The 24,025-nt window shown below is 44.0% G+C and overlaps 3 protein-coding genes and 1 long non-coding RNA gene across 6 annotated transcripts; 3 read left to right on the top strand and 1 right to left on the bottom strand.

Annotated features, from left to right (window-relative positions):
- The first annotated feature begins 2,464 nt into the window (after positions 1–2,464).
- Positions 2,465–3,248, top strand: LOC120648850. The gene is made up of 2 exons (XR_005665101.1): positions 2,465–2,855; positions 2,927–3,248. It is a non-coding gene; the product is annotated as an uncharacterized LOC120648850 (long non-coding RNA).
- Positions 3,249–4,237: 989 nt separating this feature from the next.
- LOC120652951 (ERAD-associated E3 ubiquitin-protein ligase component HRD3) lies at positions 4,238–12,109 on the top strand. The gene is made up of 6 exons (XM_039930916.1): positions 4,238–4,884; positions 5,866–6,357; positions 7,749–7,964; positions 8,980–9,303; positions 9,737–9,979; positions 11,357–12,109. Exons 1-6 carry the CDS (start codon positions 4,303–4,305, stop codon positions 11,549–11,551), a joined length of 2,052 nt encoding a protein of 683 aa, XP_039786850.1. The 5' UTR covers positions 4,238–4,302; the 3' UTR covers positions 11,552–12,109.
- A 130-nt stretch (positions 12,110–12,239) lies between these two features.
- On the top strand, positions 12,240–14,276 carry LOC120652954 (ubiquitin-like). 3 transcript variants are annotated; one of them, XM_039930920.1, is made up of 4 exons: positions 12,240–12,520; positions 12,691–12,895; positions 13,449–13,571; positions 13,972–14,276. In XM_039930920.1, the coding sequence occupies exons 1-4, from the start codon at positions 12,415–12,417 to the stop codon at positions 13,973–13,975; spliced, it is 438 nt and encodes a 145-aa protein (XP_039786854.1). In that variant the 5' UTR covers positions 12,240–12,414; the 3' UTR covers positions 13,976–14,276. The 3 variants fall into 3 exon arrangements, with proteins under 3 accessions (XP_039786854.1, XP_039786855.1, XP_039786853.1); XM_039930921.1 differs by having other exon boundaries at positions 13,449–13,515; positions 13,972–14,258; XM_039930919.1 differs by lacking the exon at positions 13,972–14,276 and having other exon boundaries at positions 13,449–13,957.
- A 1,535-nt stretch (positions 14,277–15,811) lies between these two features.
- LOC120648195 lies at positions 15,812–16,729 on the bottom strand. The gene has a single exon (XM_039924930.1). It carries the CDS (start codon positions 16,727–16,729, stop codon positions 15,812–15,814), a length of 918 nt encoding a protein of 305 aa, XP_039780864.1.
- Between the last annotated feature and the right edge of the window lie 7,296 nt (positions 16,730–24,025).

Here is a 24,025-nt window from a genome sequence, read left to right as displayed (position 1 = left end):
TGAGGATTTGGCCTCAAAGATTATATGGGGGCCTAGTCAAACACTGGCAGTTTGGGTTCTTGACCAAGATACTGGGTCTGAGTGGAAGCTAAGGAGGGATGAACATATGCAGCAGATGATTAAGGACAGATGGGATGAGAGGCAGGCTATTCTTGTAGTAGATGTTGTGAGCAATGACTCTATGAAGGGAAAATATTCATCAGATGCTTCAAAAGGTAGATGTGTCTCTGGTGTGACTAATGGAACCAATGCAGAGGCTACTGATGTTGAAGGATGTGGTGATACCCACAGTTCCCCGCAAGCAGCACCTGCTCAACAGCCACCAGCAATTGATTGGAGCACTCTGACCATTTTAGAGAACCCAGATGATGATGGTATAGCTGCACAGCTTGTTGATGAGGACCTTGTATTTGAGGCAATGGGATTCAAGGTTGCTGTGGAACCAGAAGAAGCTGGTCATGGACAAGATGTGCCATTTCCAGCTATGTCAGCAGAGATGCAGGAAGACATCAATGAAGCAGCTGTAAATGTTGATGACACAGCTGATGAGGAGCCATTGTATGAATGGGACAGGGACCATCCTGATCTGAGTGTAGGCATCTGCTACCCCAGCATGCCAGAGTTGAGGCTTGCAGCTAAGCAGCATGCTATTGTTCACGAGTTTGAGCTTCAAACTGAGCACTCTGACAAAGAAAGGTACAGGGTTTGCTGTGCAGCTCGAGGGTGTCCCTGGAAACTTAGAGCTAGAACACAGCATGATGGCAGTGTCAGGGTATAACTTCTGAAATTTGTTCATAATGTGATTATTACTTACTTGTCTTTGTTTGCATACTCTGATTTATTTAATTATAATTGAACCTAGCTTAATTTCTATTTTGTAAATGCAGATACAAATAAATGAGGGACAACATCAGTGTGCATCTACACAAAGAGTTCTGAGCAAGATGGCATCAATAAACTGGGTGGCAGAGAGAGCTATTCCATTGCTCAAGATGAACCCAACAATGGGGGCTTCAAAAATGCAAAAGCAGTTAAGATTCAAATACAACATTGAAATCCCCTACCAGACAGTGTACAATGGGACAAAGAGAGCATCTGAGAGAATTTTTGGTAAGTGGACTGATTCCTTTGATTGGTTGTATAGGTTTAAGGCAGAGATAGAACTGAGATCTCCAGGCAGTGTGGTAGAGATAGACACTGTCACTGATGAGGATGGCAAAGTTAGGTTTAGCAAATTTTTCTGTGCCTTCAAAGCTAGTATAGATGGTTTCTTGAATGGCTGGAGGCCTTACCTTAGTATAGATGCCACTCATCTAAATGGCATGTGGTGTGGCCATATGCCTGCAGCATTAGCTTTGGATGGGCACAGTTGGATGTTTCCAGTGGCCTTTGGGTTTTTTGAGGGAGAGAGCAAAGAAAATTGGATTTGGTTCATGCAACAACTTAAGAAATCAATAGGCCCCATGCAGCATTTAGCTATCTGTACAGATGCTTGCAAAGGATTAGAGTCGTCTGTCAAAGATGTGTTTCTAGATGCAGAGTGGAGAGAATGTTTCAGGCATTTAATGGATAACCTAAAGAACCAGTACACTGGTGATGTATATGCCAAAAACATGTGGCCTACAGCTAGAGCATATTCTCCCCATAAATTCAAATACTTCTTTGACAAGGTGCTGGCAGTTAGTCCAGACATCCAGAAATGGTTAGATGAGCATCATCCTTTTCTTTGGGCAAGAAGCAAGTTCTCTCCAGACATCAAGTGTGACTATATAAACAATAATTTAGCTGAATGTTGGAATGCATGGATCAAAGAGATGAAAGACCTGCCTCTGTATTGCATGGCAGATGCTATTAGAGAGAAGGTAATGATCTTGTTTGCCAAAAGGAGGAAGATTTCCACATCATTGCCTCATGGTATATTGACTGCTGTGATACATCAGCTCAATGCTGCATCTAGGGGACTAGGACACTTGAAGATTTCCAAAGGTCACCCAAATGAAGCTGAAGTCACAGAGGTGTACAAAGATGAAGAAGTTAGAAGACATGTGGTGTACTTGTCTCAAAAAATTTGCACATGCAGACAGTGGCAAGTGACTGGTAAACCATGTCCACATGCATTGACTGTGATAACTAGCATGAGGCAGCCTGACATGGGTTCTTTTGTGGACAACTACTATTCAGTGGCCAAGTTTCAAGCAGCTTATGCAGGCATTATTCCTAGCATCACTGACAGGAATCAATGGCCTGAAGTTGACAAAGGGTTTACACTGCACCCTCCTATCCAGAAAAAGAAAGAGCCAGGAAGGATGAGGAAAAATAGGATCAAACCAGCCAGTGAGAGATCAGGCAAAGCAACTAGGCAAGTCAGGTGCCCTAACTGTCTTGAGTATGGTCACAGAGCTACTAGCTGGAAGTGTCACCTGACTGGAACAAAAAAAAGATGCATAACTACTTTATTTTTCCTAGTGTCTTCACATAATTTCTTACTTTGTAACCATGATCCATTACACTTTTTTACAGGAAGAAACCTAAGAAGAAGAATCCTGCCAAGCCTGGGAGGAAAAAGAAGTCCAAGCCAACTGCTGCTGATGCTACTGAACAGCCAACTCCAAGGACTAGAGGAGCACTGGCAAGGGAAGCTGCTGCAAAAGCAAAGAGAGATGCAGAAGAAGCAGAACTGAAGGCAGCAGCAGCAAGGGAAGCAGCAGAAGTAGCAGCAAGGGAAGAGGTTGAAGCTACCAGGAATGAATTTGCATCATCTGTCCCTGAGCCAAGTGAAGAAGCAGCCCTTGAACCTATGGCTTTGGCAGTGATTAATGCCCCAGAACCAATTCAGACAACCCCCCAGCAAAAAGGTCATTGTCTACAACATCTTTTTCCAAATATTAACTCATTTGTTCAATGTGTGTACTTGTTTTCATGGCAGGGCACTATTCTCAGATGGTGAACATGGCAAGAAACTTACACCAAAGAGGAAGGCCTTGGCAACTAAAGTGAAAAAAACACCACCTAAGAAGAAAGCACGCAAGAGCAAGTGAGGAGTGAGCAGTGAGAAGTGAGCAGTGACGCTAGTGTCTTTTGTGGTGTATGATTGGCTAAATTACTGTATTTTGCATGGCCTTTGGCAACTTCTGTGTTGTAAAGTGAACTCCATGTATTCTCTGTTGGGAACTCCATATAGTTGGGAACATTCTCTGTTGGTCATCTTTTCTGTTCGTCATTCAAATTACCTCATTTCATTTGCTCAATTCAATTTGCATTCAAAAGCAGTAGAGCACTTTACAAACTAGACATGAACACACTCTACATCAGTTCATTGCAACAGATTTTACCACAAACGCCAATACAACTACTGCAATACAACCAATGAAAATGTTCATTTTCCACATCGGTCTCTCCATCTTGTTCTCCAGTTGTTTCATCCCCTCATCTACAGCAGGTGCTTCATCCTCTCCATGTTCATCAATCTGCTGACAGCATATCCTGACGATCTTCTTCTCCACCAGCTCATCCAAATACTCTCTCTGAAACCTATAGAAGCCACACAGCTTCGGATTCTAAAAAAAACGATGAACATTGAAACCCTACGTTTCATTGAAAATGGAGAAAAACTCACAATTTACCCCATTTCTCGGGCATTTGAAGAAGATGCGCCCCTTGTTCTGACTTTCCAGCTTCACCACGCGAAGCTCAATCACCCGGGCAAGATCGCAATCGGGGCACACGATCAAAGACAGCCCAGTCTCTTTACCGACCGGATGCTGCTCGCACACGGAGCTCACTCCTCTCCCCTGCCTCCTAGTTGCCCTACTCGCGCTGGAGCTGGAGGAGTCGGCCCTCTGCGCCATAGCCCTGGCCGCCGTTGCGCTGGGGGAGGCGGGACGGGAGAGGAGGCGGCGGCGTAGTGGGGAAGAAAGGCGCGTCGGCGGCGGCGGGATAGCGAGAGGGGGGTGAGAAGAGTGGGAGCGGTCAACGGGCTGGACCGGGGTCACGGACACATGAACAAAGGGGCGGGGGCACAAAGGACATTTCGCCTCGCCTTGCGGACCGGGCGCCAACGTGGCCTGCCGCCGTGTCCTGCCACGTAGGCAAAAGTGGTAAAAACGTAAGATTTACGACTACAGTTGTGCTAAATCTGTAGGAGCCCGTTTAAGAGTGCTAATCCCGCGAGTGACCTTTCTTATAATGGTAAATATGTAAATAACCCCCCACCTGTCAGCGATGCGGTTCCCCTCTCCAAATTCCCAACCCAACTCCACTCGACGACGGGGTTGGGATCTCGTCGACTCGTGCCTTGCCCCGATGGCTCGCGTCATCCGCCGCCCTCTCCTCCTCGCCGCCGTCTCCGTCGCCGTCGCCGTCTCTCTCGTCCGCCTGGCCGCCGCGGTGCGCCCCTTCGTGCTGGTCTTATCCGTCGACGACTTCCTGAAGGACTCCTCGGCGCACCCCTCCCTGCCGTCCGCCGACTCCGCCGGCGCCGACACCGACGCCGACGAGTGGGACGACTTCGCGGACGACTCGCCGGCCGCGGACCCGCTCCTATCCCCGTCCTCCTGGGTCCCCCTCCTCGATCCCACCAGCTCTCCCCCCTCGGGCGATGAGCCGGACTCGCCGGCCGACTCGCTCTTCGTCGCGGGCGCCCGCGCCATTCTCTCCGCGGCGTCCGAGGGGGACGATGTGGCTTTCGTCACTGCCTCCGCGCAGATCGAGGCCGCGGCCGCGGCGGGGCACCCAGGCGCGCAGTCCGCGCTCGCGTTCCTCTCTGGCGCCGGGATGACGCGACCGGCGTCCCGATCGCGCGCGTTCCTGCTGCACAAGTTCGCGGCTGACGCGGGAGATCTCCAGTCTAAGATGGCCATCGCGTACTCCTACTTCCGCCAGGAGGTGAGGTGTTCAGACCGTTTGCTTCTACTCTCTCGGACGCTGCGCGATTTCTAATGGGATGGGATGTTTGAGTGATCTCAGTTAGGTTACTTAGCGCACTTGGAAAATTGAGGACAAATTCTCGTCAGATTTTAGCTTTCGTTTTTTTTGGGGGGGGGGGGGGGGTGATTAAACTCGCGAAAGTTTTAGTTACTTGAGGCTAATTAGGTACTATAATTGCAAATTGTTATAAGTCATACCTACTGAAATTTGGTGTTGGCTTCTCCACTGATATTGCAAGTCCACTCGCATCCTAGATTCATAGAATTATTTTGCATGCTCATAAAGAATGGAATCCCCTCTTCATGATCCTAGTGTTCCAGAGTTTATTGAATGGTAGGACACCAATTTCCTGGTGTGACGCAAAGCTATCTTAGAAGGCGGAGGTTATTTAAGCAGCAATAATCAACTCTTCGAAATTATCATTTCTTTTGGTTTAATTACAGTGAGTAGTTTGGTTTTATTCCATGTGTATTCTGACAGTGGATAAGCAGTAATACATGCTGTAACTGATTGTATCTTTCTATCTTGTATTCTGATAGTGGATCTCAATTTTTGTGTTCTCTTTTCATGAAATAGAATCTGGACAGTTCTTTTTGCTTTTATTTAGAATCCCGAATAACTGCCTCTACCTTTCTAATTAGCATGTTTCCTGACCAAATTTCTAATTCCTACTGGTAGCTTGCTTGTATCGCAATAAACTTAAGTTCATGTACAAAAAGTAGGATTTGCTCAAATTTGATTCGAATTTAACTTATCTGCAATCCACTAGGCTTATAATTTTCGGACTTTTTCTGCCCAATGCCCTGGTAGTAAATTATACCTATGCTACACTTGTTCTAACCTAAATATTGTCATGTAGCTTGTTCTTTTCATATCATATTTATGGTGTTTACTAAACTGGGCTCAAACCTGTCAAATCCTAACATTGTAATTTTTCAGATGTATGAAGAAGCTGTTAAACTATATGCTGAACTTGCAGAAGCTGCCCTAACAAGCTCCTTGATATCAAAGGAGCCTCCAGTGATTGAACCAATCCGCCTCCACAGTGGAACTGAAGAAAACAAAGAGGCCTTGAGGAAGTCCCGGGGTGAGGATGATGAAGATTTTCAAATCACAGAGTACCAGGCACAACGAGGCAATTCTGCTGCTATGTACAAATTAGGGCTACTGTATTACTATGGACTACGAGGGCTCCGACGTGATTATGTAAAAGCATTTCATTGGTTTTCAAAGGCTGTTGAGAAAGGTGACACACGGGCAATGGAGCTTCTGGGTGAGATCTATGCTAGAGGTGCTGGAGTGGAAAGGAACTATAGTGAAGCATACAAGTGGTTGGCACTTGCTGCAAAGCAGCAACATTACTCAGCTTACAATGGATTGGGTTATCTATATGTCAAAGGCTATGGGGTGGAGAAGAAGAACTTGACAAAGGTAAGCATGTTGTATGAAAACTTCAGATTTGATTGCATATCTTTAACAGAATGTAATCACTGGACATGAGATAGCTTAAAATGCTGAGGAAATAAATGGTTTCCATAATTACAATTTGCTCTAGCTTCTATTAATATTTTAACTGTATGGAATTTTGTAAACGGCTAGCTTTATCTAAGTTAATTTCTAATAAATAGTGTTGCTATGCATAGAGATACTTGATAAGCGACTTGGTTAGCAATCTTGATCCCTTGTTCCACAAGCTGACGCTTGACTTTGTTGGCATGGAGTTGCCAAGATAAATTGTATTAACATCTCAAAAATATTTTTCAGGTGGTAACTTGAGTAACATCTAGTATCCATAGTTTTCAACCAAAGTTTGACATCCAGTATCCATAGTTTTCAACCAATCATATTGAGGAAAAATATGTATATTAACACAAATGTCATGTCATCTCCATGTTTGTGAGATCGACAAACAGATCTTGCTATCACCTTCTTCTCATCTGTGGTGGAAATTGACCTACCCATAGATAAGGGTTGTATTAATGTGAATGGGATGGCAAGAGATGGAGCTAGTTCGCCTTGTTAAAGGCTATGGATTGATTCTTTCTTGCTTAATGAATACAAAGGTGTGCTGAGCTAAAAAGTCTCCCAACTACTAGCTAACCAAGCAGCTAACATAACTTGCCAACTAACAAACCAAGTGACTCAACCGACCCTGTCTCTAAGGCTCCTTGTTTGCCGGCTTAATCTTCTTGTGCCACTGGTGCTATCGTCCAACAAAGGTGTACAGAACATGTTCCCGTATTCTCTTGCTATTAGATTACATTTAGGAATTGTATTGGTATTGTGTCTTGGAATTTGGGATGCCACTTTTTTGTGTCCACGGAGACACATTCTTGTGAGATATTTCTGTTTATCACTTCGAGCTATTAATAATTGCTAGTGCTTTTGAATTCATTCACTCAGTACTTATACTTTGCACAGGCAACTGTATGATATGAAATTGAAAACCTTTATCAGTTAGTCCTGTCACCACTAATTGTATACCATTTCTATCATGAGATCTACCAAATTTGATGCTAATTCGGCAAGCAAACACCAATTGCATGGAAAATGGTCAACTGGATACTGAATTTATGATGTGCCATAGGAAAACAAGATTTGAAGGAAAAGCGGAGAAGTGGGTAACTTCTCTTATGTTTTTTTTCCAAGATAAAGACACAGAATCACTTTGTTCAAACAGAAGAACTACAAAATATACTAGTATAATACGTCTGACAGCAAATGTTTGAATATTACAAGTAAAATGAAAGATTTGCCAGTATACCTTAACATCTAAATACTAAAAAAAATTAAGGAACTTACCATCCTTTTTGTTGTTGCAGGCAAGGGAATATTTTAAACTTGCAGCTGACAATAAGGAAGCTGGGGGACATTATAACCTTGGTGTGTTGTATCTTAAGGGTATTGGTGTAAAGAGGGATATTATGGAAGCATGCAATCACTTGCTTCAAGCAGTTAATGCTGGGCAACCAAAAGCTATTTATCAGGTGGCAAAATTGTTCCAGAAAGGCATTGGCCTGAAGAAGAATCTCCATATGGTAAATGACTAAGCTCCTTTTGTTGTGTAATTGGTTAAATTCTGACTGGTAACTAGGATGGCCCATGAGCTTTGTGTGGTCATACCATGATGATCTCTGGTAAAAGGGCTTTAGGTTGAAATTTTATTCATGGATTTTATGAACGCTTGGAGTGTGCAATGTTGTGAGCTGACTTCATCACATTTAGTATCAATATATCCTCGTCTTCTTCATTGATTCTTCTATTCCTGGCTCCTCAGGATAGGAACCATTTACTTGCATTTATTTTATGTTCAGTGTTGTAGCACATATAGGGTCCGTCCATAAAACGTAGCATGTAATCATAGTTTGGTGGGCACAACATACTTTCTCTAGATAAAGTGTTGAAGTTAATACATCACTGTCAAAGCAAAGCACAAAAAAAAGAGAGAAGAAACCAGTCTCTAACCATAGTTACAAATATAACAAACACAATTACATATGTAGCTATGTCATCCATAAAAGCTTGGAGAGTTGAAGACAAACAAAATTTGTGTATATTTATCCTTTCTCTTCCATAGGGAGAATCCAGGTTTGCAGCTCATTTATCTTTCCTCTTAATAACACAAGTTGCCTTGTTCACACAACTGGTTGTGTACATGTCTCAGCATGTATAAATAATTCAAATTCAAAACCTACGCGGCTATGAGAACTCACATACATTTGCAAGCATCGTTATTTGCTTCCTGCCATAGCAGCAGGCTGCTGCAGCCCAATGACTTCTCGGCGATGTTATATCTGGCAGATGCAACGTGCAACCTATCTGATATAGCTACACTACATGATGCTGATCGTTAAAATACGACCTAAACGGCATTTTTGAACTAATAGCTTGTCCTAAATGTCATTTATTTAAGAACAGAGGGAGTATGCAGTTATATGTTTGATTGATCCTTTTGTTACTGATCTGTTATTGATATGATCCCAATATAAATTAATTTAGCAATAACACCAGGTTCCTCAACTATTTAATCATTGTACAATTTCCTTGTTTCAGGCAACAATGCTGTACAAGTCTGTTGCTGAGAGGGGACCCTGGAGTTCACTATCCAGATGGGCCCTGGAATCTTATTTGAAAGGTGATGTGGGGAAAGCATTGCTCTTATATTCCAGAATGGCAGATCTTGGATATGAGGTTGCACAGAGTAATGCTGCCTGGATTCTTGATAGGTATGGTGATCAAAGTATTTGCATGGGAGAATCTGGCTTCTGCACAGATATGGAAAGACATCTTCGTTCACATGCTTTGTGGTGGCAAGCATCTGAGCAGGGTAATGAGCATGCTGCTTTATTGATCGGTGATGCCTACTACTATGGTCGGGTATGCATTACAATCCTTCAACTTGCTGAAATACATAAAGTTGGTTATAACTTGTGATACAATTTTCAATCCGTATGTTGTCCTATTGGGTTTTTAGACGATCACAGTTTTTTACTTAGTATGTTAAGCTGATTTACATGATTTTTTTTAAATGATCCAGTGACTCATTTGGTTCACTATTGGTTGATACCTATTAACATGACCCTTATGTATTTATTTGCAAATATGATAATATTGTTTTGACATTATGAATTTTTAGAAATAATTTGGAATGTATCTTGTGCAGTTACTGATGTAATCAATATAAAATACCCTGTTCCTTTGCCAAATTATGTATTTGAACAGACCGACTGTCATGTTTCGTTAGGCATATTTCGAAAGGAAACTAACCAGCAATTTAACACCAGTCATTGAAATAATTTCTCTGTTACAGGGTGTTGCAAGGGATTACGAACGTGCAGCAGAAGCATATATGCATGCTCAGTCACAGTCTAATGCTCAAGCAATGTTTAACCTTGGGTACATGCATGAGCATGGCCATGGACTTCCCCTTGATTTGCATTTGGCAAAAAGATATTATGATCAAGCAGTTACGGTGGATTCAGCTGCTAAACTCCCTGTCATGCTTGCACTTACAAGTTTATGGCTAAGAAAGAACTACGCAGACAGTTTCTTGGTAAGTCTCTATGTATTATGTGTCATCAAGTTCCAGGTTTCATATACGATATTCACTCTTAGTCCTAGTTATTTCAATTTGTACTCTAGTTTGAATTTGAGTTGGCATACCTTATTTTGTGCTCTATGATTGCCCTTGAAGCATATGGAATCAATGTTTGTAACTAGATTCGGAAGTTCTTTCCTGGATACCTTGATGGTTATTGGCCAATTCCTAGTGATAATTTTGTTTAAATTGTATTCAATGAACTCTAGCCCTCAATCCATTAAAAGGTTGGTCGGTAAAGCCTGCTGTGTTCATCTGGAGTTGTCAAGTGTCATTATCATAACAAAAAGGTTAAAACTTTTTACAAGCAATCTAGAGTCACTTCAGGTTGCACTGACTTTCTGAACATACTGATGTTAAACACACCGATATATATAGTGTTGCATGTTCTGGATTTGAGCAACAAGAAGCTGGTTAGTGGTTACCACCTGTCCTTGAAACATACAATCATAAATACCTGGATTTTGTCAATATGTTGTCCCATGTTTGGCAGTTTCTTCTTATTTTATTTTCTTTAGCATTTTTGCTTTTGTGCTCCAGTTTCCAGTGGCTCTTGAAGACCTGATTTGAATAGTTCGAGCTTTAACATAATTCAAGGGGATTGGGCCTTCTATCTAAACAAGCAGTACTGTTGATGACATGCAGTTAAAAGGTGCCTTTTACAGAGCCTTAGTTGACGAACTTTGATGATTTTGTGAGCAATAGAATTGGGAACAAAGAGCTCGTTGTGTGTTGAAGTTTGAGAAAACATATAGATATGTAAAGTGGCATGTGAGCTAATGGGTGGACCAGGAAAAGCTTTAATCCCCATAATTGAAAGGTTCAGAATACTAGAGTCTTTGCTAAATCAAAGTACACGACATAGCATACCTTATTAGCAATTTAGATTTTTGGGAGAACTTTTAATCTAGGGTTGCAAGTTATTTCTAAAGCAACCAAGTAAATTTTGTGGATAACTCTATGTGAGCCTCTTGGGCTAGTTGTTCGGACAGTGTAGTTCTGGCTTTTTTTGCCAGTTTCCTTATAACTAACCATGCAGGTGTAAGGTTTTTAGGTCTGGTTTATGAATTGGTCAACTCTATTCTTCTGCAGTACAATGCACCAAAGGAACTTCCCTGCTCTTTTGAAAGTTGTTTGAGGGGAAGAAAAAATAACCCAACAAGCCTGAATTCATGAGTTTTTTCTTTTCCTTTTCAAGTATGACAATATGACATGTTGGATGTGTTTAAGCCCAATACACTGCTTGATGTTCTTTGTAGTCTTAGTGAATGCAGGAGGTGCAATTGTTTTTTTATTCTCGTGGTGCTCAGCAAAGAATTTTCAAAATTTCAGGTTCGTTTTATTGATTCGCTGCCGGAGATATATCCTGTCGTTGAGGAATGGGTGGAGGATGTTCTCATGGATGAAGGGAATGCAACAATATTGACTCTCTTCGCTTGCCTTGTAACTGTCCTGTACTTGCGAGAGCGTCAAAGGCGTCAAGTGGCGGCAGCCAACCCCCAACAACCTGATGGTGCACCCATGTAATGGCGGCTTATATCATGATGCGGGGTGCCTGTTGATGGATTGCCTGAGGTACATACAAATGTTTCTTCCCAAAAAAGAAGTTTTGATGAACATCTTAAATTATTACGAAACAACAGTTCTTATACTGGAGTTGTGGATCCGCTTCAACATCAAATGGCATTCTCCCAGGGATTTCGGGTTGTAAGATGTTAGCTCCTTGACATGACCTTGTGTACACTAAAATTGATTAGGATAAGGACTGAATCAGGCATGAAAGCTGCTGGAAACTCAGATGATGTGCTTTCCAGGCTTCACCTCTTCACCTCGTCAAGACTGACAGGGCTATGCTTGTAAAGAACGATAATTCCTGAAAACTGTCTGCTCAGAAGTCAGAAATATTGCTTTCTGTATATCAGAATTGTTCAAAAGTAGGATTAATTTTTTCTATTGTGTGTGGACATTGAATTGACAAACGCGAAAAGAAGTGTATATCTGGAAGAGGGTGCTTGACAATGATCGTGTAACTTTACAGCAGCATTTAAACACTTAATACTATATAGTTATCGGTGGATGTAATAATATCAAAAGGTTTCGCCAAATAAAAAAAAAGGAAAGGCGTATTTGTCCTTGACCTCTTTAAGGACTACATTGAATTATTATGGCAAATCTGAGACACTTGGTAAAGCACCAAAGGTCAACTACGAAGAGGAACAGAGACGCAGCCATGCCCGGTAACTTGGCGGCCGCGCTACGTACCGGGCCTTGCTGGTAGATGCGCCCGTGCCCGTGCCCGCTGGCTATAAAGCACCAAGCCCGCCGAGCCGAACCTTGGTTTCCGCTTCATCGAAGTATCGAACCTGGTGCGTGAGATCGCGGAGGAGACGATGATGCAAGTCCTCGTGAAGACGCTTGCGGGGAAGACCGTCATTCTCGAGGTTGAGATCGGCGACACTGTCGCCACCGTTAAGGCGAAGATCCAGGACAAGGAAGGTACGGGCACGCCTACCTCGCGTTCTGATCTCCGTCTTAGTTTGCTCAATTTGCTTCGATGGGTTCCTTGCCCTCGTGAGCAACAGAAAAGGAGGCCGTCAATGCTCAGGTTGGGTTGTGCTTGATCTGTCATCTGTGGCTGTGCTCGACCGATCGTTGTGTGCGTGCAGGTATCGCCGCGGACCAGCAGCGGCTCATCTTCGCGGGGACGCAGCTGGAGGACGGCCGCACCATGGCCGACTACGGCATCCAGAAGGAGTCCACGCTTCACCTGGAGCTTGGCCTCCTCGGCGGCGCCTACTTCTGCTGGCGGATCTCGCCAGCCCTCCTGGCCCTCGCGTACAAGTACAACGTCAACAAGATGATCTGCCGCAAGTAAGCACATATATAAACTATAGCTAGAGTAGATACACATGTGGATTTGTAGTGAGTTTGCGTGGATTTGCTTGTATCAGTTAAGCAGTTACCTGTTAGAGGCAGCATGGTTTTTGAGGTTCGTGGGATGGCAAGAATGGTTTTGAATCGGTTGAACCTGTAAATCACTTCTGTTTGCGGCTGCCAATTTCCCTGTCAGTAGTTCATTACTTTGCTGCAACGGCAGAGGTTATTATGTTCCTAGCTTAGTCGGTTACCAGTACCTTTATATGCCTTTTGAAATAGAATCATCTAATTTATTACTGTTATTCTTCATTTTTCAATCATATGCGCCGGTTAACGTTGTGGAACAAACTCCCAAATAAAATTGCTCTTTTCACCAGCAATTTTCATCCTGTCTGTTCTGTACTGAGTGTGTCTCTTGAATTCACTTTATCACTTGGATAATAAGTTGGTCTCGAAAATGCTACCCATACGAAGGAGTTGGATTAGGACTTTGTGGTTGTAATGCACAAGACAATGCCTATCTTATTCACGATGTTTGTTTTTTCAGATGCTATGCTCGCCTGCCGCTTGGCGCCAAGAACTGCCGAAAGAAGAAATGTGGCCACAGCAACCAGGTGTTTCTACCATCAGCATCTGTTGGCCTTATTACTGACTCCAAATACGGTTTGCAGTTAATTTTTCAGAGCTGTTATTAGTTGGCATCGCTGTGGTCTAGCTTAGGTACCAAGCTCATGCTTAGCATTTTAGAGCTTATTGTTGTTCAGAAATGTAATCCTGCTTTATATTTTGGTTCATGCTGTGTGTTAGTGTGTATGATCCATATCTCTCCAGTTTCAGATTTGGTTGTATGTTGCGTGCCGGTGCGCGTTTCAGATTTATAGTTGCGCATTCTGTGCTCCAGTATCTCAACAAAATGCTCTTCTTATTTAAGAATTATTTGTAACATTTCATATATTCTATTTTTTAATTATTTAGACATAGCGGCTGACGATAGCATTGTCGTAATTTCAGTGATCAATTTTCTTTTCCTTGTCTGGTCTGATGTATTTTGCCCAATTTGTTCTTTTCAGCTAAGGCGGAAGATGTCCAGGGACGACCGGCACGTGTTCCTTTGAATCAAATATCTCAGTAGTACTGGAGTTAGTATCGTCTTCTTTAGTTTTGCCGTGGTGTAAAGTTGCTTCTGGATACTGAACATGGAATCATGGACAACGCTAATGCTTGGGTTATGTTGATAGCATGGTTAAGAAATGCTAGTTAACATGGTAGTTTAACCCATTTCTTGGCTGAATGAACACTCCCGGCTATGAATGCTGCTACGTTTTCTCGTCTTTTAAAGTTGCCGCTGAATGTTGAATTCCGGTTACTCTGCTAAAGCAGTTGGTGCTTCATTTAACTGTTAACATGGTAATCGCCGGGATTATGCTCCCTGCAAACTATGAGATGCTCTCGTGATACAGTTGTATTGTCCATGAGATTTGCACTTGCAGTTTAGAAATTTTCAGTGAGCTAGATGCAAAATAACTAGAGTTGTTAAGCCTCATGATGCCTGCTAGAAAAATTCTTATAAAAATAAGAAACATCCGAACATCAATTCGGCAGGCTCTAATGATCTTGGGTACTAATAGCTATTGGATCTATTATGGTTTTCTAAAAGAAAATTGCCAACCTCTGCCATTATGAAAATATAAGTGTTTGCATGAAGCATTTCTCACTCATAAATAAGTAGTTATTACAGATTTATAATCATGCTCTCTCTTATCGAATTTTATTCAGATGCCTTGTATTAGAAGGTTCTTGAGAAAAGGTCTAGTCAGGGAGAGTTGCGGATTGATTGGATTGTATGTATACCCAAATTAAGACGTTTCTATGTATAGCTTATGTCAACTTGAGTTTGGTTTGGTTAAGAGAACTACTTCATATGTTCCCAAACTTACACCTGAAATGAATATGCTAGCTAGTTCGAGCCGGACCCACTTGCTTTTGCTGCACACTTACAAATAAAAACTTCTATGATCATCTTATCTTAGACTGTGTCCATGAGGATCTAGATCTTTTTTTCTTTTACTTCATGCAAAAAATATTGAAAAATATGCAATATATTTCTAAAGTGACCCGTAACTATATAGAACTAAATCACCTACCTTAGTTATTACGAAAATAGTCTAACGAACCTCCTAAATCCATATCTAAATTACCTATTACCATTATAGAGATGATACAAAGTAACCCCTGACCTTTATCTAAATTACCCACATATACTATTGTGAAAATTCTAAAGTAACCCTATAGATTTGCATCTAATTCACCCACCTCCATCATTATTAAAATTAATTAATACCTCTTAATCCTACATTTATATTGCCTACCTCTGCCATCATCAAGAAGCTATCCTAAAGGGCCCATATATAAGTATATATTATATGTGCAAATAATTGGCCACTTTTGACCTATACGCATAGCAAAAGGTGATGAACATATTTATGTGTTAAACACATAGCTCAAGCTAACGATTTAAGTAAATACTATGATGCAAAAAAAAATAAGCATAAGGATTGAAAACACATATAATTATTGGTCGTAATATATATACCATAATCATATGATCAAAATATCTAGAAGAGTGGTGTTAGAATATGAAAAATTGATAAAGCGTAAAAATATTTTCTTGAATTTCTAACAATTATATTGAGTTATTGATAAACGCTGATAAAGAAATAAAACAACCTTTTTGTTGTCATTTTAACAGAGAAGAATACCAAAAACTTCAATTGCGATTGTTCGCAATTGAAGTTATTGGGCATTCAGCCATTCAGCCCCCCTTTTACGTGCTCCTAGTCTGATCTGCTAGATTAACACGCGTTCGTGGACTCAGAGCACCGTACCTTTTTTTTAGGGGTAGAAAACAACTCACTGATGAACAGAAATAGTCTGGATACAAACACCCTCAGGCGGATTACAAAACCACACATGGCGGCCAACCGAATCATAGATGGCACTCCTTGCCAGCTTGTGTGCTTCTTGATTGAATTCTCTCCGCTCGTGAACAAAATCAATCTTCAGGAAACTTGTCATTGACTCCTTGATTTCTCGGGTAATGTGGCCATACCGACCCATCCCATCTTCCTGAAGACTTCTTATTGCGTTCAAGCAGTCGCTAGCAACTCTGACCTTCTGGAAAAGGAGGTCGCTCGCCAAAGCCAAGCCTTCCCTGCACGCCAAGACCTCCAAAGTTTCTGGATCAAATACACCAGAAAACACTAGTGTTGATGCACCAAGAAAGGAGCCTGAGCTGTCACGGGCAACAGCCGCAACAGATGCTTGGTTGGAATTCTTTGATGTTGCAGCATCCACGTTAATCTTAACAAAGTCCAGTGGAGGGGGAATCCATCTGGCGCCTTGGTACTGCACTTGCTTATCTTCCCTTGGCGTGGATTTCGTCAGCTCCAAGTCAGCAATATAATGGTTGATTAAGCTGTGCGTGGATTGCCTTTCTCCTTGCATATCTTCCCTTGCAATATAATGATTAAGCTTATCTTCCCTTGGCGTCGACAGCGGGGATTGAAAAGCAGCTTCATGGATTGCCTTTCTCCTTGCATACCAGATAGCCCACATCGTGACTACTACCCGTACTAGATCATCACTGGCCAGTTCGGAGAATACATGCGCCAGCCACGCCCTCGCGCCCTGCTCCTGCAATTCTCCAATGAGGTCGGTGATCTCATCCTTCTCTAGAGCCCACACGCATTTCGCCATGTTGCACTCCAGAAGTGAGTGCTTCCAAGAATCCTCCAGCCCACAGATCGCACAGGAGCTGCTTGCAGCCATATTTCGATGATGAAGAACATCACCAAAAGGAATAGACTGTCGCGCCAAGCGCCCACAGAAACAATCTAATTTTGGAAGGAACCTGAACTTGCCATAGCGACTTCCACTCTCTTTCTTCAGACTTATAGTCAGACTTTCCTGGCCGGCCATCTAACCATGCCGTCATCTTTTCTCTATTCATCACCAGCATACGATAGGCTGATCTCACCGAGAACACCTCTTTTCTTTCATAATGCCATACCCAGAAATCATTCTGGCGTCTCATGCTGAGAGGAATTCCACTGATCACCTCGACATCCATTGGGTTGAAGTAGTGCTCCAACTTGTGCTGATCCCATCGTGCTTCAGATTGGTCAATCAGCTCGCTTACCATGATCGGAGGATTAGGCTTATCTGTCGGCACAGGCCGGAGAAGGCCATCCCTGGGTAGCCAATTCATGGACTAGATTTTGGTTGAGTCACCAGTGCCTATCCTCCATATGATTCCCTGCGACAAAACTTCTTTGCCCTCCATAATTGCCCTCCAGATTCGCGAAGGACGCACTCCCAGACTTGCTCCCAAGAAATCCCCATGAGGATAGTACACAGCCCTCAGAACACGTGCACTAAGCGAGTCAGGACCCTGCAGAATTCTCCATGCTTGTCTAGCCAACAGGGCAAGATTAAATAACTCTATGTCACGAAAGCCTAATCCTCCACATAATTTTGGCTTTGTCATATCATCCCAGGCAACCCAACAAGTCTTTCTTTTTCCTTCTTTGCTTCCCGACCAGAATTTGCGAAGAACACTGTTAATATGTTCACACAACCCCCGTGGTAATTTAAAGCAGGACATGGAATATGTAGGAATCGCTTGAGCCACAGCTTTGATCAAAATTTCCTTGCCTCCCGCTGACAGCGACTGCTCCATCCACCCCTGAACCCGCTTCCAAACTCTGTCTTTCAAGTACTTGAAAGCGCCACTTACCGAGACCCCCACATCTGATGGCATGCCAAGGTATTTGTCGCTCAAGGACATATTGTGAACTTCCAGCAGATTCATTATTTCTCCCTTAGTGCTCTGAGGAACACCTTTGGCAAAATGAATAGATGATTTGTCCATATTCACCTGGTGGCCCGATGTCTTACAATATATTTGCAATATCTCCTTAATCTCCTGTGCACTCGCCACATTAGCTCTGAAAAATAGCAAGCTATCATCTGCGAAGAGAAGGTGACTGACCACCGGAGCCGACGGCACCACCATGATTCCACTTAAGTGCGATGACTGAATTCTTGATTTTATCAGGCACGAGAGGCCCTCTGCTGCTAACAGAAATAAATATGGAGAGATAGGATCCCCCTGGCGGATTCCTCTTGACGGTCTAAACTTGTTAAGGCATTCACCATTAAATAGAACCGAGAAAGAGACTGAGGAAACCAATCGCATTACCATCTATACCCAAAGTTGATGGAAGCCGAGTCGAAGCATAATCTACTGAAGATAGCACCATTCAACCCGGTCATATGCCTTCCGCATGTCAAGCTTCAGCGCACAACAGCGTAAGTCTCGAGCTTTTTTCTGCTTCATAGAATGCATACACTCGTAAGCAATAATTATGTTATCAGTAATAAGCCGGTCAGGGACGAAAGCAGATTGCTCTTCGGCAATGATCTGGGGAAGGATACGCTTGAGGCGATTAGCAACCACCTTCGACGAAATTTTATAGATTACATTGCATAGACTTATGGGTCTATATTGGCCCAGATCATCAGCCTTTTCCACCTTCGGAATCAGAACCAACAAGGTCTCGTTAATGCTTGCCACATCATCTTCACCTCGTAAAATTCGTAGCACCACCGAAGTAAGTTCTTCCCCACACAGTTCCCAGTGGCGCTGGAAGAAGTGCGCCGGGAATCCGTCGGGCCCAGGAGCTTTTGTTGAAAACATCTGAAAAAGGGCTTCTTTCACCTCCTTACTGTCAAAAGGTGTAAGGAGCATGTCGTTCATCTCGGGTGTGACTTTTATTGGGACATTTTGTAGCACTCTCTCCATGTCACTAACCCCTTCTGAACTGAATAAACTTTTGTAAAAGTTTGTCGCTAAACTGCCCATCTCCTGGGCATCCTCAGTTACTTGACCATCAGGCCGCTTTAGGCTTGTGATTTTGTTCTTTTTCCTACGTTGGCTGGCTCGTAGGTGGAAAAAGCGGGTATTTTTGTCCCCCGCTGTCAACCACCTTATTCTCGAACGCTGCTGCCACATGACATCCTCTCTATGTTGCAGCTCCACGATCCTATCTGTGATCTTGATTTCGACATGGGATGGCCCCGAGCGGTGAGGATCTGCCTGCAGTTTCTCCAATTCCTCCTTGAGCTTTTTCAACTCCAGGCGAACCTGCCCAAAGGTATGTAGCCCCCAGCCTTGCATTCTCCCAGCCGCATCAGTGTAACACCCGGATACTCCGGCCATTGGCCCGGAGACTCCGGGCGTGGAGTTTCTATTTCCATAATTTGGTCATCTGGACCCCACAACCATTTAAATAGAAAATACCACTCTCTCTCTCACTCACTCCCACTCTCTCCCGTGACCTCTCTCTCCCTCACCTCCCTCACGAACTCTCCCTCTCCCCAAGCTCTAGATTCCGAAATCTCTCATTTCAACTTGATTCCAAGGCCAAGGGAGCTTCACTCGACGTGGGGGATCATCTTCTACAAGTATTCCACCTTGGGGCGACATCATTTTCGAGTTTTCTTGCAAGAGGAGCTAGCTCAAGGTACTAGAAGCTAGGGCTCGCCGATTTGGTTGTTTTAGGATGTTCTAGGTGATTTCCTTTGGTCAATCATCTCTATATGCATCCTTCAACTAGGATTCAAGAGGGTTTCAAATTTGGCGGGGTGGTTTTGCCAAAAATCAAGATTTCAGTTTTTGGGGCGAAAATGCTGTCAAGCCCGGAGACTCCGGGTATAAGCCCGGAAACTCCGGGTTTTTGAAAACTCCGGGCGAAACTCCGGGTATAGGCCCGGATACTCCGGGTTTGGGGCACTCCGGGCGAAACTCCGGGTATAGGCCCAGAAACTCCGGATTTCGGAATCCGGATACTCCGGGTATGAATCCGGATATTCCGGGTTTTAATAGAACTGTTGGGTGTAGAATTGGGTAAATTTGGGGTAAATTTGTAGTGTTTTACTTGGGCATTCAGGGATTGTTGTTGCATATCGTATTTGCATGCATTCTCATATCATTGCATACGTGTAGACGCTGCCGCCGAGGGAGCCGTATACGCAGTGGTTGCGGAGCCACAGGAGCCGCAGGGGTCAGCCCCGCAGGAGGAGGTTCGCGGGGAGTCGGCCCAAGGCCCCACTCACCCCAGTGTTGAGCAGCAGACACAAGGCAAGCCCCGGTGCACATCCTTCTATTTTAAATTATGACGCCTATGTATATGTTCTATTACTTGTGCATTAGGTGTTGGTATTATTTGGAACCTTAGTTGCATGATCCCCTAGGATTCCCTGAGTTATACTAGTATGTATAGGACGATAGAAGTGCTATGCTTAATAGTCGCGATAGAAGTCGAGTGACTCTTGTCACTCGCGAGATATAGGAAAGCTTTAGAAGCCGAGTACTTGCCGGTTACTCGCGAGATACATTATTATCTTTGTACTTCAGTATTTGACTTGTAATGGAATGGATATGGAAATGTGAGACCGGGCGGGGATGATGATGTTAGATGGAAGCAGGACAGGGTTCCTGGGTGTCTTAGCCCCGTCCGTGTCGATTAAGGACCGGTCGTTGTGGCAGTGCTGATCGGGAATTGAATTGTACTAACCGCATGCCGGGAGTAGGAGGTAGTCGAAACCGGTAAGCCTAGTACTGCCTCGCTTCGAAAGTACAGAACTGCATCACCACCCCGTAGGGCGAGTCGAGTAGTCGCGGAGAAACGGGATGCATATGTTTACTTTTGGTGGTCTCACGTTGAGCTCGGCTGACTATATGAAGGTGGGGTGGTTCTGTAGTTCGAGGCGGGGAGGGGAATGGTTGGCGTGTATAGTCCGACGGGGCAAATACGTGCCGTGTTGGTTAGGTCCACCTTGCAAGGTTAAATCGGATCGATTCGCCGTGTCTCGCGGTTATGAGGGCCTTGATCTCTTTGTAACACCGTAGCAAATGAGATAGAATATTAGAAACATAAAAATGGATACTATTCTGAAATCTTAATTTTTGTATGCCCCAACTTGGGTGTTTAGATAGGCAAACATTAGTAAGAGTCTATCTATCTAAAATCTGGGGCTAAAACATGGGAAGTAAGGATACACCTCTAGTTGCTTTTTCTGCAAAATAAACCACCAGCCAAAGGCCGTGCATGTCTAGATATGTGGGCTAAGTTATACCCACTGGTCGGGTAAGCCTTGCTGAGTATTAGAATACTCAGGGTTTGTTGCCACCATTATTATTTCAGGACCCCAGGATGTCGACTTCTGCCCCTGTTGCGTCAAGTTCATTCGCCGGGATGCAGAGGGGTGGCAGGTCGTGGAGCGAGACCCTTAGGATAGGGGTTGGTCGGGTTGCACACTTGAGGGCGGAGTGTTCAGCCTTTCTGTTGATGTGCGGGCTGGTCTGACCGGTCATGGTTAGTCAGGGCTTTTGAAGGCTAGAGTAGTTATAGGATCTAGACTATTTGAATTTCAGTACCTCAGATGTAAAGCTTGTAAATTATGCAACTTTTGTAAAATTATGTGTATATTTGAACTCGGTTGTAAAACCTAACGTTTCGTCCCCCTATAGTGTTTGTAATTTCAAGTATTATGTTGTGCTTGTACCATCTGCGCCAACCTTCGCGTGGGACTACCGGTGTTGTTTCGATCGGGCCGCGGGTTGAGAAAGGATCGCCAAATTAAGCCGTTAAGCTAATGAACCCGATGTGTTCAAATGACGGACATTACACTTAATTAGAGTTTTAATTTGGCGGTTCCGTCACAGCTGGTATCAGAGCCGAAACGCACTGGGGGTGGTACGAGTACAACTATTTTGTTTAAAAATTTCTTAAGTTAAAAATGAGTTTCTGATTTAAAGTAAAAATTTGGTGGGGTTATTCGTACTAAGCCCTATAGAGTTAGTATTAGGGTCGCGTGTAAACGGTGGGTTTGGGCTGAGAGGTTACCGTAGGACGATCATGCATTATGCATCATGCCATTCATTGATTTAAAAAGGATTCTTGCATTTAGTGGGTGGGAATAATGTAAACGTGACATGAATACCCGGATACTCCGAATATAGTTCCGGATATTCCGGGTTGGGGTACCCGGATATTCCGGGTGAAAATCCGGATATTCCGGATTTGGTTGCAAAAGATTCCTGCCTTTTTGATTTACTTTACGCTTCCTGCGTTCTTCCATGGTGGATTGTTTTATAATTAAAGTTATGGTACTAATCCAACCATGGCTGGATGCAGAATGGGGGAACCACCGAACCCTCCGGATTTGGCTCAGGCCATTGCGGCCATGTTGACTGGGCGCGACGAGCAGACGGCACTCCTTCGCCGGCTCGTGGAGCAAGGGGCAGCGCCACGGCCAGGACACCACCCACCACCTGTTCCTGGGTACCAAGAGTTCCTGGGGACCCAGCCGCCGCTCTTTCACAAAGCGGACGAGCCATTGGAAGCCGACAGTTGGCTTAAGACTATCGAGTCCAAATTCACGCTATACCCATATAATGATGGGGACAAAGCTGCCTTTGCAGCACAACAGCTCCGAGGCCCCGCACGTACGTGGTGGGACAACCACGTGGCTATGTTTCCTGCTGGCACTCAATTCATGTGGGCAGAGTTCAAGGAAGCCTTCAGGGCACATCATGTTCCAGCAGGGGTAATTAGAAGAAAATTGACTGAGTTCTTGGCCCTAAAGCAGGGCAACAACAGTGTGATGCAGTATGCCCAGACATTCAACACCCTATCCCAATATGCTGGTTATCATGTAGACACTGATGAGAAGAGACAGGCGTGCTTCAGGCAGGGGCTTAGCAGCAAGCTCCAGGACCGCCTGGCAATGTTCAAGTTCAACACGTTCAGTGAGCTGGTGAATGGGGCTATCATTCAGGAGGACGCCCACTTGGCTCACAAGGCAGAGAAGAAGAGAAAGGCACCGGCAGTGGGCTCTTCGAGCATCGCCCCACAGCGGTTTCGCCTTGTCCAGTCGGGCCCGCAGAGAGCCCCCTTTCAGCACCAGCCACAGCAGCAGTGGGGGTATCGGCCACCCCAGTATACACAGCCTCAGGGGATGGTCAGGCCTCCTGTTCCTCAGCAGAGTGAGCAGAAGGTCTGGGTGCAGCAGCCGGGGGTACGCCCCAATCTGTTTCCGTGTTACAACTGCGGGCAGCCAGGACACTTTGCACGGAACTGCCCGATGCCACCAAAGCAGGGCCAGCAGTCCAGTCAGCAGAGCCAGAAGCAGAACGTGGCTCATTTCAAGCCGGGGCAAGTGCACTACACCACCCTCGAGGGCATTCCAGAGGGAGCTCCAGTGATGGCGGGTACGTTTTCCATAAACGATCAACCCGTTACGGTATTATTTGATTCTGGGGCATCTCACACGTTCATTAGCAAGTATTGTGCTACTAGACTTGGATTGGAAATAGGAAATATGTCGATTCCGTACAATATCCATTCACCTGGAGGGCAATTAATAACTAATCAAACTGTTAAGCAAGTGCCTCTGAAGATCCAAGGAAAAATCTTTGGCACTCATCTGATTGTGTTACCGACTCAGAAAGTGGACATTATACTGGGGATGAATTGGATGAAATTTCATGGGATTCTCCTAGATACGACATCGTACATGGTGCATGTAAACTCTCCTCTTCATAGTACCATGGCATTATCTCTGATGAACCATAAGTCAGTGACCCCTACTGTGCACCACACTGAGGGCAAAAGCCTAGCCGATATACCAGTGGTGTGTGAATATCCGGATGTTTTTCCGGATGATCTGCCAGGCATGCCACCTGACCGTGATGTGGAGTTTGCTATTGAGTTGCAACCAGGCACGGCACCCATCTCTAGAAGACCCTATCGGATGCCACCCAATGAGTTAGCCGAGCTAAAGAAACAATTGCAAGAGTTGCTTGATAAGGGTTACATTCGTCCTAGCACTTCACCGTGGGGGCTGTCCTGCACTCTTCGTGAAAAAGAAAGATGAAAGCCTCAGGTTGTGTGTGGACTATAGACTTCTGAATGCCGTCACAATCAAAAATAAATATCCCCTTCCCCGGATTGATATTTTGTTTGATCAGCTATTCGGGGCTAAAGTATTTTCAAAATT

Source organism: Panicum virgatum, chromosome 9K, assembly GCF_016808335.1.
Source record: "Panicum virgatum strain AP13 chromosome 9K, P.virgatum_v5, whole genome shotgun sequence".
Classification (NCBI taxonomy): Eukaryota; Viridiplantae; Streptophyta; class Magnoliopsida; order Poales; family Poaceae; genus Panicum; species Panicum virgatum.
This window is presented reverse-complemented; position numbering and strand designations above follow the sequence as displayed.

Excerpts from the sequence above, each read along its gene's own strand:
- LOC120652951 (XM_039930916.1), top strand. The coding sequence starts at position 4,303 with ATGGCTCGCGTCATCCGCCGCCCTCTCCTCCTCGCCGCCGTCTCCGTC. Across the intron at positions 6,358-7,748 it reads AGAAGAAGAACTTGACAAAG|GCAAGGGAATATTTTAAACT; the intron begins GTAAGCATGTTG and ends TTGTTGTTGCAG. Across the intron at positions 9,980-11,356 it reads ACTACGCAGACAGTTTCTTG|GTTCGTTTTATTGATTCGCT; the intron begins GTAAGTCTCTAT and ends TCAAAATTTCAG.
- LOC120648195 (XM_039924930.1), bottom strand. The coding sequence starts at position 16,729 with ATGGCTGCAAGCAGCTCCTGTGCGATCTGTGGGCTGGAGGATTCTTGG.
- LOC120652954 (XM_039930919.1), top strand. The coding sequence starts at position 12,415 with ATGATGCAAGTCCTCGTGAAGACGCTTGCGGGGAAGACCGTCATTCTC. Across the intron at positions 12,521-12,690 it reads GAAGATCCAGGACAAGGAAG|GTATCGCCGCGGACCAGCAG; the intron begins GTACGGGCACGC and ends GTGTGCGTGCAG. Across the intron at positions 12,896-13,448 it reads AACAAGATGATCTGCCGCAA|ATGCTATGCTCGCCTGCCGC; the intron begins GTAAGCACATAT and ends TTGTTTTTTCAG.